Source organism: Porites lutea, chromosome 13 (genome assembly GCF_958299795.1).
Source record: "Porites lutea chromosome 13, jaPorLute2.1, whole genome shotgun sequence".
Lineage (NCBI taxonomy): Eukaryota > Metazoa > Cnidaria > Anthozoa > Scleractinia > Poritidae > Porites > Porites lutea.
This window is the reverse complement of record NC_133213.1, coordinates 21,168,978-21,181,477: the sequence shown is the minus strand read 5'-3', so window position 1 is coordinate 21,181,477 and position 12,500 is coordinate 21,168,978. Positions and strand designations below refer to the sequence as shown.

General features: G+C 34.9%; 2 protein-coding genes and 1 long non-coding RNA gene across 3 annotated transcripts; all 3 read left to right on the top strand.

Moving 5' to 3' along the window:
- The first annotated feature begins 2,359 nt into the window (after positions 1-2,359).
- Positions 2,360-3,231, top strand: LOC140922618 (uncharacterized). The gene is made up of 3 exons (XR_012164092.1): positions 2,360-2,519; positions 2,695-2,760; positions 3,120-3,231. It is a non-coding gene; the product is annotated as an uncharacterized lncRNA (long non-coding RNA).
- Positions 3,232-3,821: 590 nt separating this feature from the next.
- LOC140922536 (uncharacterized) lies at positions 3,822-6,980 on the top strand. The gene is made up of 7 exons (XM_073372516.1): positions 3,822-3,919; positions 4,520-4,596; positions 5,084-5,182; positions 5,576-5,657; positions 5,878-5,962; positions 6,410-6,433; positions 6,939-6,980. The coding sequence occupies exons 1-7, from the start codon at positions 3,885-3,887 to the stop codon at positions 6,978-6,980; spliced, it is 444 nt and encodes a 147-aa protein (XP_073228617.1). The 5' UTR covers positions 3,822-3,884.
- A 926-nt stretch (positions 6,981-7,906) lies between these two features.
- Positions 7,907-11,122, top strand: LOC140923391 (uncharacterized). The gene is made up of 7 exons (XM_073373479.1): positions 7,907-8,172; positions 8,403-8,528; positions 9,380-9,415; positions 9,735-9,792; positions 10,189-10,224; positions 10,416-10,466; positions 10,998-11,122. The coding sequence occupies exons 1-7, from the start codon at positions 8,119-8,121 to the stop codon at positions 11,069-11,071; spliced, it is 435 nt and encodes a 144-aa protein (XP_073229580.1). The 5' UTR covers positions 7,907-8,118; the 3' UTR covers positions 11,072-11,122.
- The last annotated feature ends 1,378 nt before the right edge of the window (positions 11,123-12,500 follow it).

Genomic DNA, 12,500 nt, shown 5'->3' with positions numbered 1-12,500 from the left:
AAAGAAAACTGGGGACGAATGAATGGTCGTTCTCCTCGCCATCTCTGCCTGTGGCCATTGACAAGCTTTTTGCATGTTCAATTTTTTTTTTTGCCCGACCGACCGACCCACAAGAGACGGAGTGATGGGAACTAAACATTTTGTGTTGGGATGGCCATGAGAGATTTTAGAATTGAGAAAAACTTAATTGGATCTGATGTTATGAAATCATACTGTAACTTAGATCATCAACGACTAAGCTTTAACACATGTATGTATTATTTTTCTTCCTAGAATTCGATGCTACAAATCCAAAAAAAAAGGGCACGACATGGAGAAGATAGTAACAGGCAGAGTGCCGGGTGGCAGGGAGTTTTTTAGGATCTTCGCCCAATCCCGGAGTATGAAGTTTTATTTCCGATTCGGGCAAACTTCTACAAGTAAGAGTTCATCTTTTTTTGTACTTATCTTTAAATAAAAGATAAATCGATAACAAGTCGTTATGGACCTACCATTGACACCGTGCACTGGTAGACATTTTATCAGAAACTTTTATATTCAAATATGTGATGACCAAAATTTTAATTTTGCAATTTTCAAGGTGCCACTAGGCAATTAAGGTGCCCTGTATTTCTTTGCTTATGTTTTTGATCTCGGGGGCTGGTGAATTTGAAATTCTATTCCAGTCATTTCTCCTCCCTTCCATTGCTTATCGCCCTTTGTTCCAAAGGCCACTAGCACTTCAAGATTACGTGACCAAAGCTTCCTTTAACCGTTTAAGTCCCAATAGTGACCAACATCAATTTTCTCCTAACAGGATCCATACATTATCCAGAGATAAGCTAGGTTGTGAGAATTAATGAATTGATCAGCAAAGAGTGAATGCTTTGATGTTTTATGAAATTCTCTCAATTCTGTCTGCAAGGAAATGTATGGAGATCAGTTTGGAGAAGTTGTATGTAGATATCGGGGATTAAAGGGTGAAAAATGACTGGGAATCTTGCTGGAATCTTGCTGATTGACAGAGGACATACAAATTATCTTACCCTTAATTTTTGCTTATATCTTATTAAACGTTTGATAGTTATGCTCAGATGCGCTGTAAACGTTATGATTGGCCAACAGAATCACTTAAATATAACTGGTTTCTTTCTGTATAAGTTTATATGACAATATTACTTATTCTTGGTTTTTAATGGTTTTTATTTCAGGCACTCTAGCTACAGGTACATCAACAGCTACAGCTACATCAACAGCTAGAGCCACAGCTTCATCAACAGCTAAAGCCACAGCTTCATCCAGAGCAACAGCTACAGCAACATCTTCAGCTTCATCAACTCATCCCAATGTCTCACTGTCCATTGTTGTCTCATCAGTTGTGACTACTGTTTTACCAAGTGTTTCCACAAATGTTGTGCCTCCTGTTTTTTCTGTTTCATCCAGTTTTATTCCCTCTGTTGTCACTACTTGTGCTGCACCAATCATTGTCCCATCTGTTGTCACCAGTGTTGGTACGTCTTTGTCAACTACCACCGTTGTAACCAGTGCTGTGTTACCTGTTATAAGTGTTGCTACGTGTAGGTCTATTTTCACAAGTGTAATCCCATCTGTTTCGAGTACCAGTGTTGTGTCATCAGCTCTGTCATCCATTTCAAGTATCTTACCGCTTACTTCAGGTAAATGGTGTAAAATTTGCTATAAATATTAGGTTCATGTTATTGGAATATCAGCTGTTATGAAAAATATGGTCAGTTTGTTTATACAATAGTATCTAGTAGCTATAAACTGTGAAGTACAAGTACACAATTTACAAGACATTACTAATACTGAGCATAATTAATTTAATGAGCATTATCTAAAGGGAGAAATTTAATGCGGGGCATTACTCATACAGAGCATAATTAATTAATGAGCATTATCTAAATGGATAAATTTAATGCGAGGCTGTTTGAGGTCTTGCAGTGCTTGCTGACGTGGAAGCAAGCAGCTTTCTTGCTCACCTCTAGCCCCATCAATTCTAGCTTTTAAGAAACTTTTAAGACATCCATCATTTTTTATATACTTTATATTAATTTTGTTTCTTTTTTTTTTTCAAAAAAAGTGAAATTTATCTTATTATGCTGGACTACCAAAATTTCACAGGGAGGAGAGCACCAGGCACATACCACTTTCTCCTGTAGCACATTTTTTAAATATTAAGTCACATTATCAAACTTAATAGTGAGTAGTTATTATTTTAAAAAATATTTTAAAGAGAGACAGACAGTTTTGGCGATAAATTTGTGACCTTATATTGTGTAGCTACATCCAGTGCAGCTGTCTTATGAGTAGAAAACCACTACCTTAGTGACCATGTACTGATTACACCTATTATTGCAATCCTACATGTGGAAGAAAAAGATGGCCTCTGTTCGAAAATCATTTGTTATAATTCTATACATGTTATAGTTTTGATGTTTTACAAAATGTATATTGTTATATTTGATCTCATATAGCAGTGATGTCAGCCGACCCGTCTCGCGAAGAAGATTGGGAAACAGGTACCTGTATCTTTTGATATATCCTTCCCCCACCCCCTGCCTCTGTTTAGACCCAAAAGTATCTTTGAGAAAGGGGTAAACAGGGAGTAGATTGAACCGAATGCAAGGAATATATAATAATTATATATTTACTTTATTTTCTCCTCGTATTGATTCACATTTGTTGTCTTTTCAGTGGGAACAGTGAGTCGTAATACCAGCCAAGTTGGTCTTCTTGAAGATGGATTGTCCCTTAACAATGGTACAAGGCTGATAATAATATTGTTCTTTGTAATTAATCTTTGAATTTCACATTCAATTTAAAAAAGGTTTTGACATCAAAATGTGTACTTACTTCTGTGCTATAGCTGTAAGAGTATAACCTTCTTCTTTTCTATCTTTGTCATGGAGACCAAGGGTCTTTTAATGAGATTTGATACATGCTGGATCATGATCAAAGCAGTTACAATGTACTGAGGTGTAGTTGACATTTCATGTACTTGTGTGAATTAGCAGATCAATCTTCGCCACTAAACCTGGCACAAAAATGTGTAAAGGTCACTTTTAGAATGTTGGGAATCTGTAACAAATTGACCTTAAGTTAATCTTTGCATTTTTTAGCAATTACAGAATTGGAACGAACGGGGGAACAGATGATATGTGAGAGAATCCTCAGGCAACAGAACATTGGGGGTTTGCCCGTGTTTTTGAATATGTCCTTCAAAGAGGTTTGTCAATAGTTAACATCACTCGTTGGTGTTTGGTTGTTACTGATTTAATCAACATATATTTTTTACCTAGAAATAACAGAATCCAATATTATAATCACATGGTTTAAGATAAAATGGTAATTTAAATAAAAACATGGACAAGAGAAAAAATGACCTCGACCTAGCCCTTCAATTGACGACAAATTAGTTGAGACACTTTTCTTTGTCCTAAAGGGCCTTCCTGGCATTTTACCGACTTCAAAAGGAGAAAAGAAAGCTTTCCCTTCCCTATTCCCCCCCCCCCCCCCCCCCATGTAATGTTGTGCTGCAATTCAAGGTTGGCAAAACATGAAACACCCAAATTTTGAATGGAGCCTGGGCAGGGTGTGGATTGTGCTGTTCTCTGAAGTTATGCTACTTAAAATAAGTATAATGTCTCAACAATTTTGTCACCAATTATTGGTTTTGTTTACAACATTGTCAAGATTCTCTTTTCCCTGAGTGTGTTGTCTAATGTTCCACTATTATTATAGTGCAAAAATTAATTTCCCTTGAGGTGTGAAAAGAAGGCAAGGACTAGTTAAACTATATTAATATTATTTTTTTTATTCAATTTGCAATCATGTAGATATGCCATCAAGCTTCCCAAGATGGAAAGATAATTGTTTTAGTGATAATGTCACATCAAGGAAATGATAGTCATCTTGCAAGGTGACTACAAACACTAATTCTATTTGAAAATTTTAGTCTTTTTACAAACTATAAATGTTGAGTGTATCACTGCATAAATTTCAAACCCATACCACGTATAGATATATAAAACAGAGGGCGTGACTTTTATGGTGGGCATCACTAGCTACTTGGATGGTGTGAGCCAAAGCCCGTTTAGATGTAAAATTTTTGGTTACACTACATTGAATAATATCTAGCAAGTTCACTGTTTCAATTAAAAAAAAAATGGATCCATTTGGAATGATGATGGCTCTGTCATTCTTTCTGAATAACTTGGCTAAGAATTTCAACTTGAGAGTGGTTTTGATTAATTCTGACCATTTATCCGACCTTATGCAAGTACTGCAAAGTATTTTTCTAAATAATTAAAATTTACTATATTATAAGTTAAACGAATAACACCTTACAGGAGCCACCTGTCACTGCTAGAGTAACTATTATTTACTCATCTATTTTTTTTTTTTTCATTTTATTTACTCATCCATAAAGAGAATTTATAGTTCCTTTTTGTTAGTAATCGCAAATACAAAATATTTCAACATGTGTAAATAACATCAAGGGTTTCTTGTTTTCCCAAAGGCTTCTGAATGGCATCTCCGAAGCTAATGATGTTTATTTTTGGTTGGGGATGGCAGAGTCAATAAATGGAAGACAAGGTGATTAATATGCTTGTGATCAAGTCATCAAGAAATTTATGTTACAATTTTGTGCCGCAGCAGTTTGTATTACATTAACTTCATTGATATTTCTGTTTGCAAATGTATTTACCAGGTGAAAAATAGAACAAATAATTCCTGAGATTATAAGTACGTAAATCTATGTTAAATATTACATGTAAAACTGTACATGTGTGACCGCCATTTTTAGTTAAAGAGAGATGATTGAAAGACGGTTTTTTGTGTCCTATCTATCCATGGCTTTGTCTATAGTTTCTATGCATGAAAAAAAAATTGATTTTATATTTTGAAGGAAAAAATAAGAAGAAGAATAGCAGAAATCTTCAACATGATCAAATGCTCACTTGACCATAGACTTGCAGACTACTTCATATGTACTGTCAAGTGATAGTTTAGTTTATAGATAATTTGGAAGTTTATCAGTATATACTATCTTTGATGTGGACGATTTTGTATTTCTTTTTAGTGAAACAAAAATTTGGGGACAATAATAAAGATTCTGAGGTGTTTGTTGTTGCCCCCTCGACATCACCTCTGAATCCAGTTCTTGTGGATCGCTTCTCAGGTAAGATTAAAAAAAAATTCCTCAACAAAAGATTATATTTTGTACCCACACAAGGCATAATACATTGGTATTCTACTGTCTTGTCTTACTGATCAAAAGCTTGCTCCTTCATAAAAATATACATTATAAAGAATGTAGGTAAATAGTAAACTAGGCAAAAGGCAACCAGGTAACATGCATTGGCACCTTGATTAATGTAATAAATTACTACACGAATATAAGTTAATATTGAAAAATTTTGAACTGTTTTTTTCACAGACCATGACTATTTTATAATATTTTCTGCAACTAAACAGCATAATTTACATGTAATTTTAATTTCTTCTTAACAAGGGAATCCAGGAAAGAAAGGATGATAACGATTGTAAGTCAATTTCCTTTATGCAATTACAGGGCAGTCCCTTCAGGATGTAAGAGGGATGAGAGAAGCGATAGAGAGGGGAGAGGCAGCATTGGGCTCACTAAGATCCGACCGGTTTGTTGTTGATCATTGTTGTTGTTGTTGTTGTTATTATTATTATTATTGTTATTTTTATCTGTGACACTGTGTTAAAAGCTCAAGTTTACAAACATACATCAGTACATCTCATAAGAAGATCCAACGGGTGGTACAGTCACTGGATAATTTTGATTCCATTTACAATCCAGAGTTAATGATATTTGTCAAGAGTAATTTTATCTCATCCTTATGATAGTGACAGAGAATATCAGAGAAGAGACCTTCTCCTGCAACAGAAGAAGGAGCTGGATGAATCATTGAGGAGGGACAGAGAGAAGAAGGTTAATTTCATGAAATAGCTTCTTTTGAAATTTTTACCACCTCTTAGTTTCAACTAGTGGAACCTAGAGCATGAATACATATAGTAATCAGTTCTTCAGCTATATAATGGCACTTATACTACTACACGAGAAATTTCTGTATTTTGATTGGCTTAGAGCAGTGATACTTCAGCTTAATTTGAAATACATACATGTGAATTTAAATTACAAACCTTTTGTGGATAGTAGTATTTAAAACAATCAATAGCATGATATGTGATATTTGACATACATGTAAATACCACTTGTGATATTTCAAATTTCACTTGCCTAACAGCTTGTGAAATTACGTATAAAATATCACTCGTGGTATTTATGCCAAATATCACTACAAATCATGCTATTACCTATAGAAATTATTCTTATGTTTACCTATTGTTTTATTTTTCCAATTAATTTTACTTTTAGAATGAAAAGGAGAACATTCATGAGGTGAGTGAGTCATTCAATACAATCTGTTGTATTTTTTTTTTTGTTGGCCTGCTTAATATCAGAAAATGGAATCCCTGTGGATAAAATATTGAAAGGCTTAAAATTTAATAACTATGGTGTGGTAAATGTCTGCGAAACACTGAAACTAATAGTTTTGGTAAAGGTTTCACTACTATTTAACTAGAGTACTATACGTTGATGCATCATTTCTTTTTACTTGTTGTGGCATATCCCAAACAAACACAGTGTGAAGTGCCATGAGTAAACATTTGTTGTGCAAAGAATTAAGGAATTACAAATGACCATTTTCATTGAATAAATTAAATAGCTTTCCTATTGCTACATTAGTTCATGCTCCCCAACACAAATTAATTGCAGATAGCAGTACTGCAGCATAGAACATGCACCTCTGTTTAGGGGATACTAACAAAAAATGTAAACAAAAAAACAAAAACAAATAAAATACAGAAAGGGTCACTCTTACTTGTCTTTTTATTACTTTTAGAAGGAAAAAGGGGAGACTTGTGAAATAAGTCACTATTTTTGAGGCAATTTTGGAGAATTTCCATTAATCACAATGAGACATTAATTCAATAAGACTAGCAAATTCAGTTTATGACTGTGTCGACCACAGTCAATATATATCTTGACCAGAAGTTGATTCCATCAATGAAAAGTTAGTTCGTACCAATAACTGTGGCATGTGGAATTAAAACAAAGAAACTGGGCTTGTTGTCTGCTGTCTATCTATTAACTATCTTCAAAGAAAAATCCTTTAGATTTGCAACCTAAAATGGAAAAAAAAGTTCAACTCTGTTGTTATCTTGAAAGCGAAGCTTTAGGACCTCAAAATTGATGAAAAAAATGTTATACATTGTACTTAATATTTCAACTTTCTATTTATTTCCAGCAAGAAGATGATGAGACTAGAACTAGTGAGGTAAAGCAATATCTTGCATACAATATACAAAGGTTGAAAAATTCAAATCATTTTCAATCACAGGCTTAAAATCAATCATCTTGGAATTGGTGCAGAAAAATGCTCCTTCTTAAGGAATCCAGTTATAATAAACTAGCAGCTGGGACTGACAAAGCTACAATAGTGCATGTGTGAGTCCCAGATGCAGGGTTTTGAACCCAGCACCTTTCTTTTGTAAGAAATTAACCTGACAATATTAACAATGTTTGATCCCCAGTAGCCTGTGCCAGACATTCAGATAGTGGGAAGGGCTGGCGAAGTTGGGCATGGACTAAAAATTGATGAGGGAAAAAAGCCCCAGTCTCTCCTCCTTTTTGTTTAATAACATGAGTTTCTTTCTTTCTTTTTTTTAAGATGGAAGAAGATAGGAGTAAAGAGGTAAGGAAAATATTTGTAGATTCATTTTTAAAACGAGGAACTCAATTTTTCTTTTAAGAATCTAGAATGGGCATGGAAAGCTGTATTTCAAATAAAAGTGCGGACTAATAATAATTTTTAGAAGAATTAGGGTAGTTTTATTTCATTGAGCTTGCCTGTAGAACTATCTGCTCTCTTTAAAAAAATGTTCTGTGAGTAGGAACTCTCTCAAAACCGCAAGAATATTAGAATATTATACTTTTTTTTTCCTTTGCAGCGGGCTATAAGAGAGGCAAGGCACAGTAGGGTGTTAAATGAAGACAAAAGTGGTTGGCATGTTATTGTCAAAATGCCGAATGATGAGCGCATTAGCCCCTACATCAAGAAGGAATCATGTTTTCTGGTACAAGCTCTTGCTAATTTGAAGTTTACATATGTATCTCGGGGAATATTCGAACTTTTAAAATATAGAAAATACAGGTACTGTTACATGTTACTCAACCTCCTGACAAATCAATCCACCATGTATGACCGTCATTTCAACTTAAAAGAGATGGATTCTTTTAATTGCCTTAAAAAAAACCTTCTATTGAGATAAATTACTAAAAAACTTTTTTGCTTTTTTTTTTATAGGCAGTCTATGACTGGGTTGGCTACCCGGATGGCCGGCCCCTCTTTTTTACCCTGCATGGAGGGGGAGGGTTAAAAAAACCAGAGGACCCTGTTGAAGAACACTGTGTCCTCCACTTACAGGAGCGAGTGAGTATATTAATATTAAACAATGAATCGAGACAATCGTGAATAGTGAAATTACAAACCAATTTTTCTGGGAAGATTAACTAGTCTGGTCAACACTCAACCCTTTTAACAAGTTACCCACTTATGTATGTATTGCTTGAGATACATGTAACAATAATTGTAGACAAACATCGTAAAATTAATATCCCAAGGCAATGATATCACAGAGCCATATCCTGTGTCACAAATGTAATCAAACCGTGGTGTGTAACGCTGATAATTTGTTTATCCTTCCTCCTTATATATTTAAAGAGCTGTTTACCGGAAATGCGTTGGAAATTTCCCTGCAACCTGAATAGCAAATTGACAATAGTTTTTTTTAAAGTTACTCACACCTATTCAAAGATACCCAAATCCTGGTACACAGTAGTGGGCCAAGGATAAGGGTTTTGGTGCTGTTTCACAGATGGACTTGTTTTAAAATAGAAGGTCCAGGCTAATAGATTAATAGGCCCGTAAGGTTTAACAAATCCCACCCAGTGTATCTATACCATCTACGGTACATGAACAGTGTTCAGTACACATATCTACACATGAAAATATTATTATTATTATTATTATTATTATTACTGTTTTTTGCCTCAATGGAGGACATAAGCACCGTCAGACAAGGAAGATGCAGGTGACATTAAATGCTAGAGGGTAGCAAGAGAACAGTGATAATTTAAGCCAAGTAAAGTATCATTGAATGATCACCTGGTTCCTACAGAAAGATATATTTGAGGTTTCTAACCCTTACACAAAAATTATGTAACATCGAAAAGAACAGTCCATGTCTTAACTGTAAGTGGTGTGATTATTATCTTGTACAGGAAGAGGAAGAAATGCTTTTACTTATTGATCCTGAGGTAATTATTATTGCTCTAAGGCCTATGGAATACAGCACCACTGTACTCAGAAAAGTCTCTGAATTGTCTTCCCCTATGCACGTTGACTGTACGTTAGACAAAAAATGTAATATTTAAATTAATAATAACAATAGTTATAGTAAAGTAATAGTAATAGCAAATTGGAAATTTAGCACCTTGCTTTTCATGATTACAACAGTATCATGATATATTAGAAAGCCTTCTAGTATTGGTCTAATTTATGTTTAGATTAAGAAACATCACATAGAAACTACGCAGTGTGTACAGTGGGCTGATGTTGCGTCCTTGTTTTGCACAGGTTTCCTTAAGAGGATCATTGCCAAAGGGCCCTGAGGATTTGTCCTCAACCTTACCCGGTAAGACTTCCAAAGATAACGTTTGTATACGTGATATGACGTGGTGACGTGGAAATTAATGAAATCTTCAAGTCCCATGCATAAAATGACTCGAACAGACTCCGTGATAAATTACAAAGTTCTTAGTGACCCAGCTCAGAGAAAAAAAAAATCATCTCTCATTAGTTTATAAAGCAATCCTAGATCAATAATAATAAACAGGTTGTCAAAAGATGAAGATTCATAAAAGTCAATGAGCCATTTAATTTTCGTTTGATAGTTCGTTTGGAGCTGAATTTGAACAGTCTACTCATGCACATTAAATTTCTTTATCATTATGTTACGTGTATGTTAAAAATTCAGGTTACTTGATTTTCTTTGGACTTTTTCTTATAATCTATTTAAATGACTTTGTAGATGAAAGAAAGGATGATGATGCAATGGGAGGTGTAGGTATGATGGAATTAAGTTAATTCAACTTTCTGTATACCTTTAGCTGTCATTCCTACAGTACAACAAAACAAGTCAAACCATTTTCCTCACCATAACAACGTTTTTTAAAAATGCCAACGTTACCTAGTAAAGAAACTGAATATGTAGTTTTTGGTGATAGTATTTTTTTTTTTTTGGTATTAAACATTAAGGTCCACCTGAGGCAAAGAGGCGAAAAGAGGAAACTGGTGTCACAGAAAAAGGTACAGTAAATGTTACGGGGAATTTTTTGCTAGAATTTTTTTTCTTTCTCTTCCGTGCAAAAAAATAGCACATTCGTTAGAATATTGTTTTTGTTTACGTTGTAGCTGGTTGTTGATGATCACAGTATAAATGCTTAGGACATGAAATGAGCGATTTATCAAAAAAAAAAGAAATCAGTTTCTGTACTTCGTGCCTAGGGTTTCCTTCTTTCACTCTTAAGTATTCCAATGTGATGCACACCTACCTTACGCAGTCTCGAAAATCAGCATCTACTGGTACTTTAGATTATTAAATTACAGTAATTTTTTATAGCGGTAGTGACCTATAACCCCTTTCATAGGACAGTCATCATTATATTTATCAAACGTACAAGCGCAAATGACTTGAGAATAAGGCAAGAACACGCAAAAGAGCCGTTAAGCACTCCGCTTGAATTTTCCAAACCAGAAAGCTGGTTGGAAAGTTGGAAACAACCCGTGCCTTGGAGGTTAAATATGGCGATGTAAGATTAAATTTTTTATTTTTCATAGGGGAAAACAACGAAAAAACCAAGAAGAAGCGTAAAAGGAGGAAGAAGTCAAAGAATGAAGTGGGCACAGAATGATGCTTGGCAGTTTTTAATTTCCGATTTCTTAAGTGTTTAATTTTTAATAGGAAGAGGACAGAGTGGAGTCCAATTTGGTCTGTTATTATACATACAACTCACTATCTCATTTGTGATTGGCCGAAAGCGTGCAGTGAGATTTCGAAAGCAGCGCTTGGGACGTCATCTACACTCGACGTCTCGGGTAGTCATGTCATGTATGACCGCGGTGTATGATTTTTACCTCGACCTTGATTATCACAAAAACCTCATCCAATAATTGTTTAGTATGATTACAGACCGAATTAGACAACATGAAGTTCTCCTACCGATTAATCTTAACTTTAACAAAATTTGTGATAATATAAGGCTCTATTTTTAAATCAAAACACAAGAAATTCCAAGCAGAGAAAAAAAGGCCATTTAAGTGCACGCGTACTGTCCTGTTAGTGCTGAAAGCATGGCAGTTGATTGCCAATCAGATTAAATTACCAATCAGATGGAATAGACAAATGAACAAAATGTGCGCTTAAATGATCTAATTAGTTTACGCAAGGAAACAGTTCCATTTTTTCCACTTTGCAATGAGCCAACAGCTTTGACCGTCGTTGTTTTTCGTTTGGATGACGACTGATTCCTAGATTGTGTTATACACTATTTGTCGAGTTGCTAAGCTTGTTTTCTTTTTCCCTCAAAGTACCGGGCGCGCGCGAAAATTTCCAGGCGTTCACCTTTTTCTGAGTTTGACAGTACAAGAAGGTGGGGAACCCGAGGTAGGTGGGGTAACCCGCTTGGGTGGGGTTAGAAAAGAACCCTCCTCTACATGCAATCTTACTACCCGTTTAACACGTGAACAAGAAAAATGTTGGCAAACCACGTGTTTTGGCTTTTCTGCTCTCACTTGCTGCTCTTGCTGCAACTTTTAGTCCTGTTGCTTTCTATTGTTAATCAAATTAAAATGAGAGATTATATGGGCAGGCGGGTTACCTCACCTTCCTGGGATGCCCCCACCTTCATGAAAAAAGGCCCTAAGAGTTCAAATTTGACATTTTGTCACTTGCCTTTCATGATTACAACAGTATAATGCGTTTCTGATTTGAAGTGGGAATTTTGCAAAGTTTACATCATAGTTTTCGCATGCACAACTAATACCATCTGTATGATCATCGTCAAATAAATTAGAAAATGTATTAATTTAAATACATTATCAGTATCATGGCGAAAGAGCTTTCCCCATTAGGTTCTTGGCTAATTTTAACTTGCCAATGAACTTACTTAAAAAGTAGGGTTACATTTTTTTTTTTAATTTAAGGCAAGCTTAGTGCTAAATAAAGGAAAAACAAATTATACCGTCTATGCGTCTATCCTGAGTTTAATTCACAAATGCGACGAGGAAAGCCCATGACATGATAGTAGAAACTGAATAGATTGGGATTTTATATATTATAGT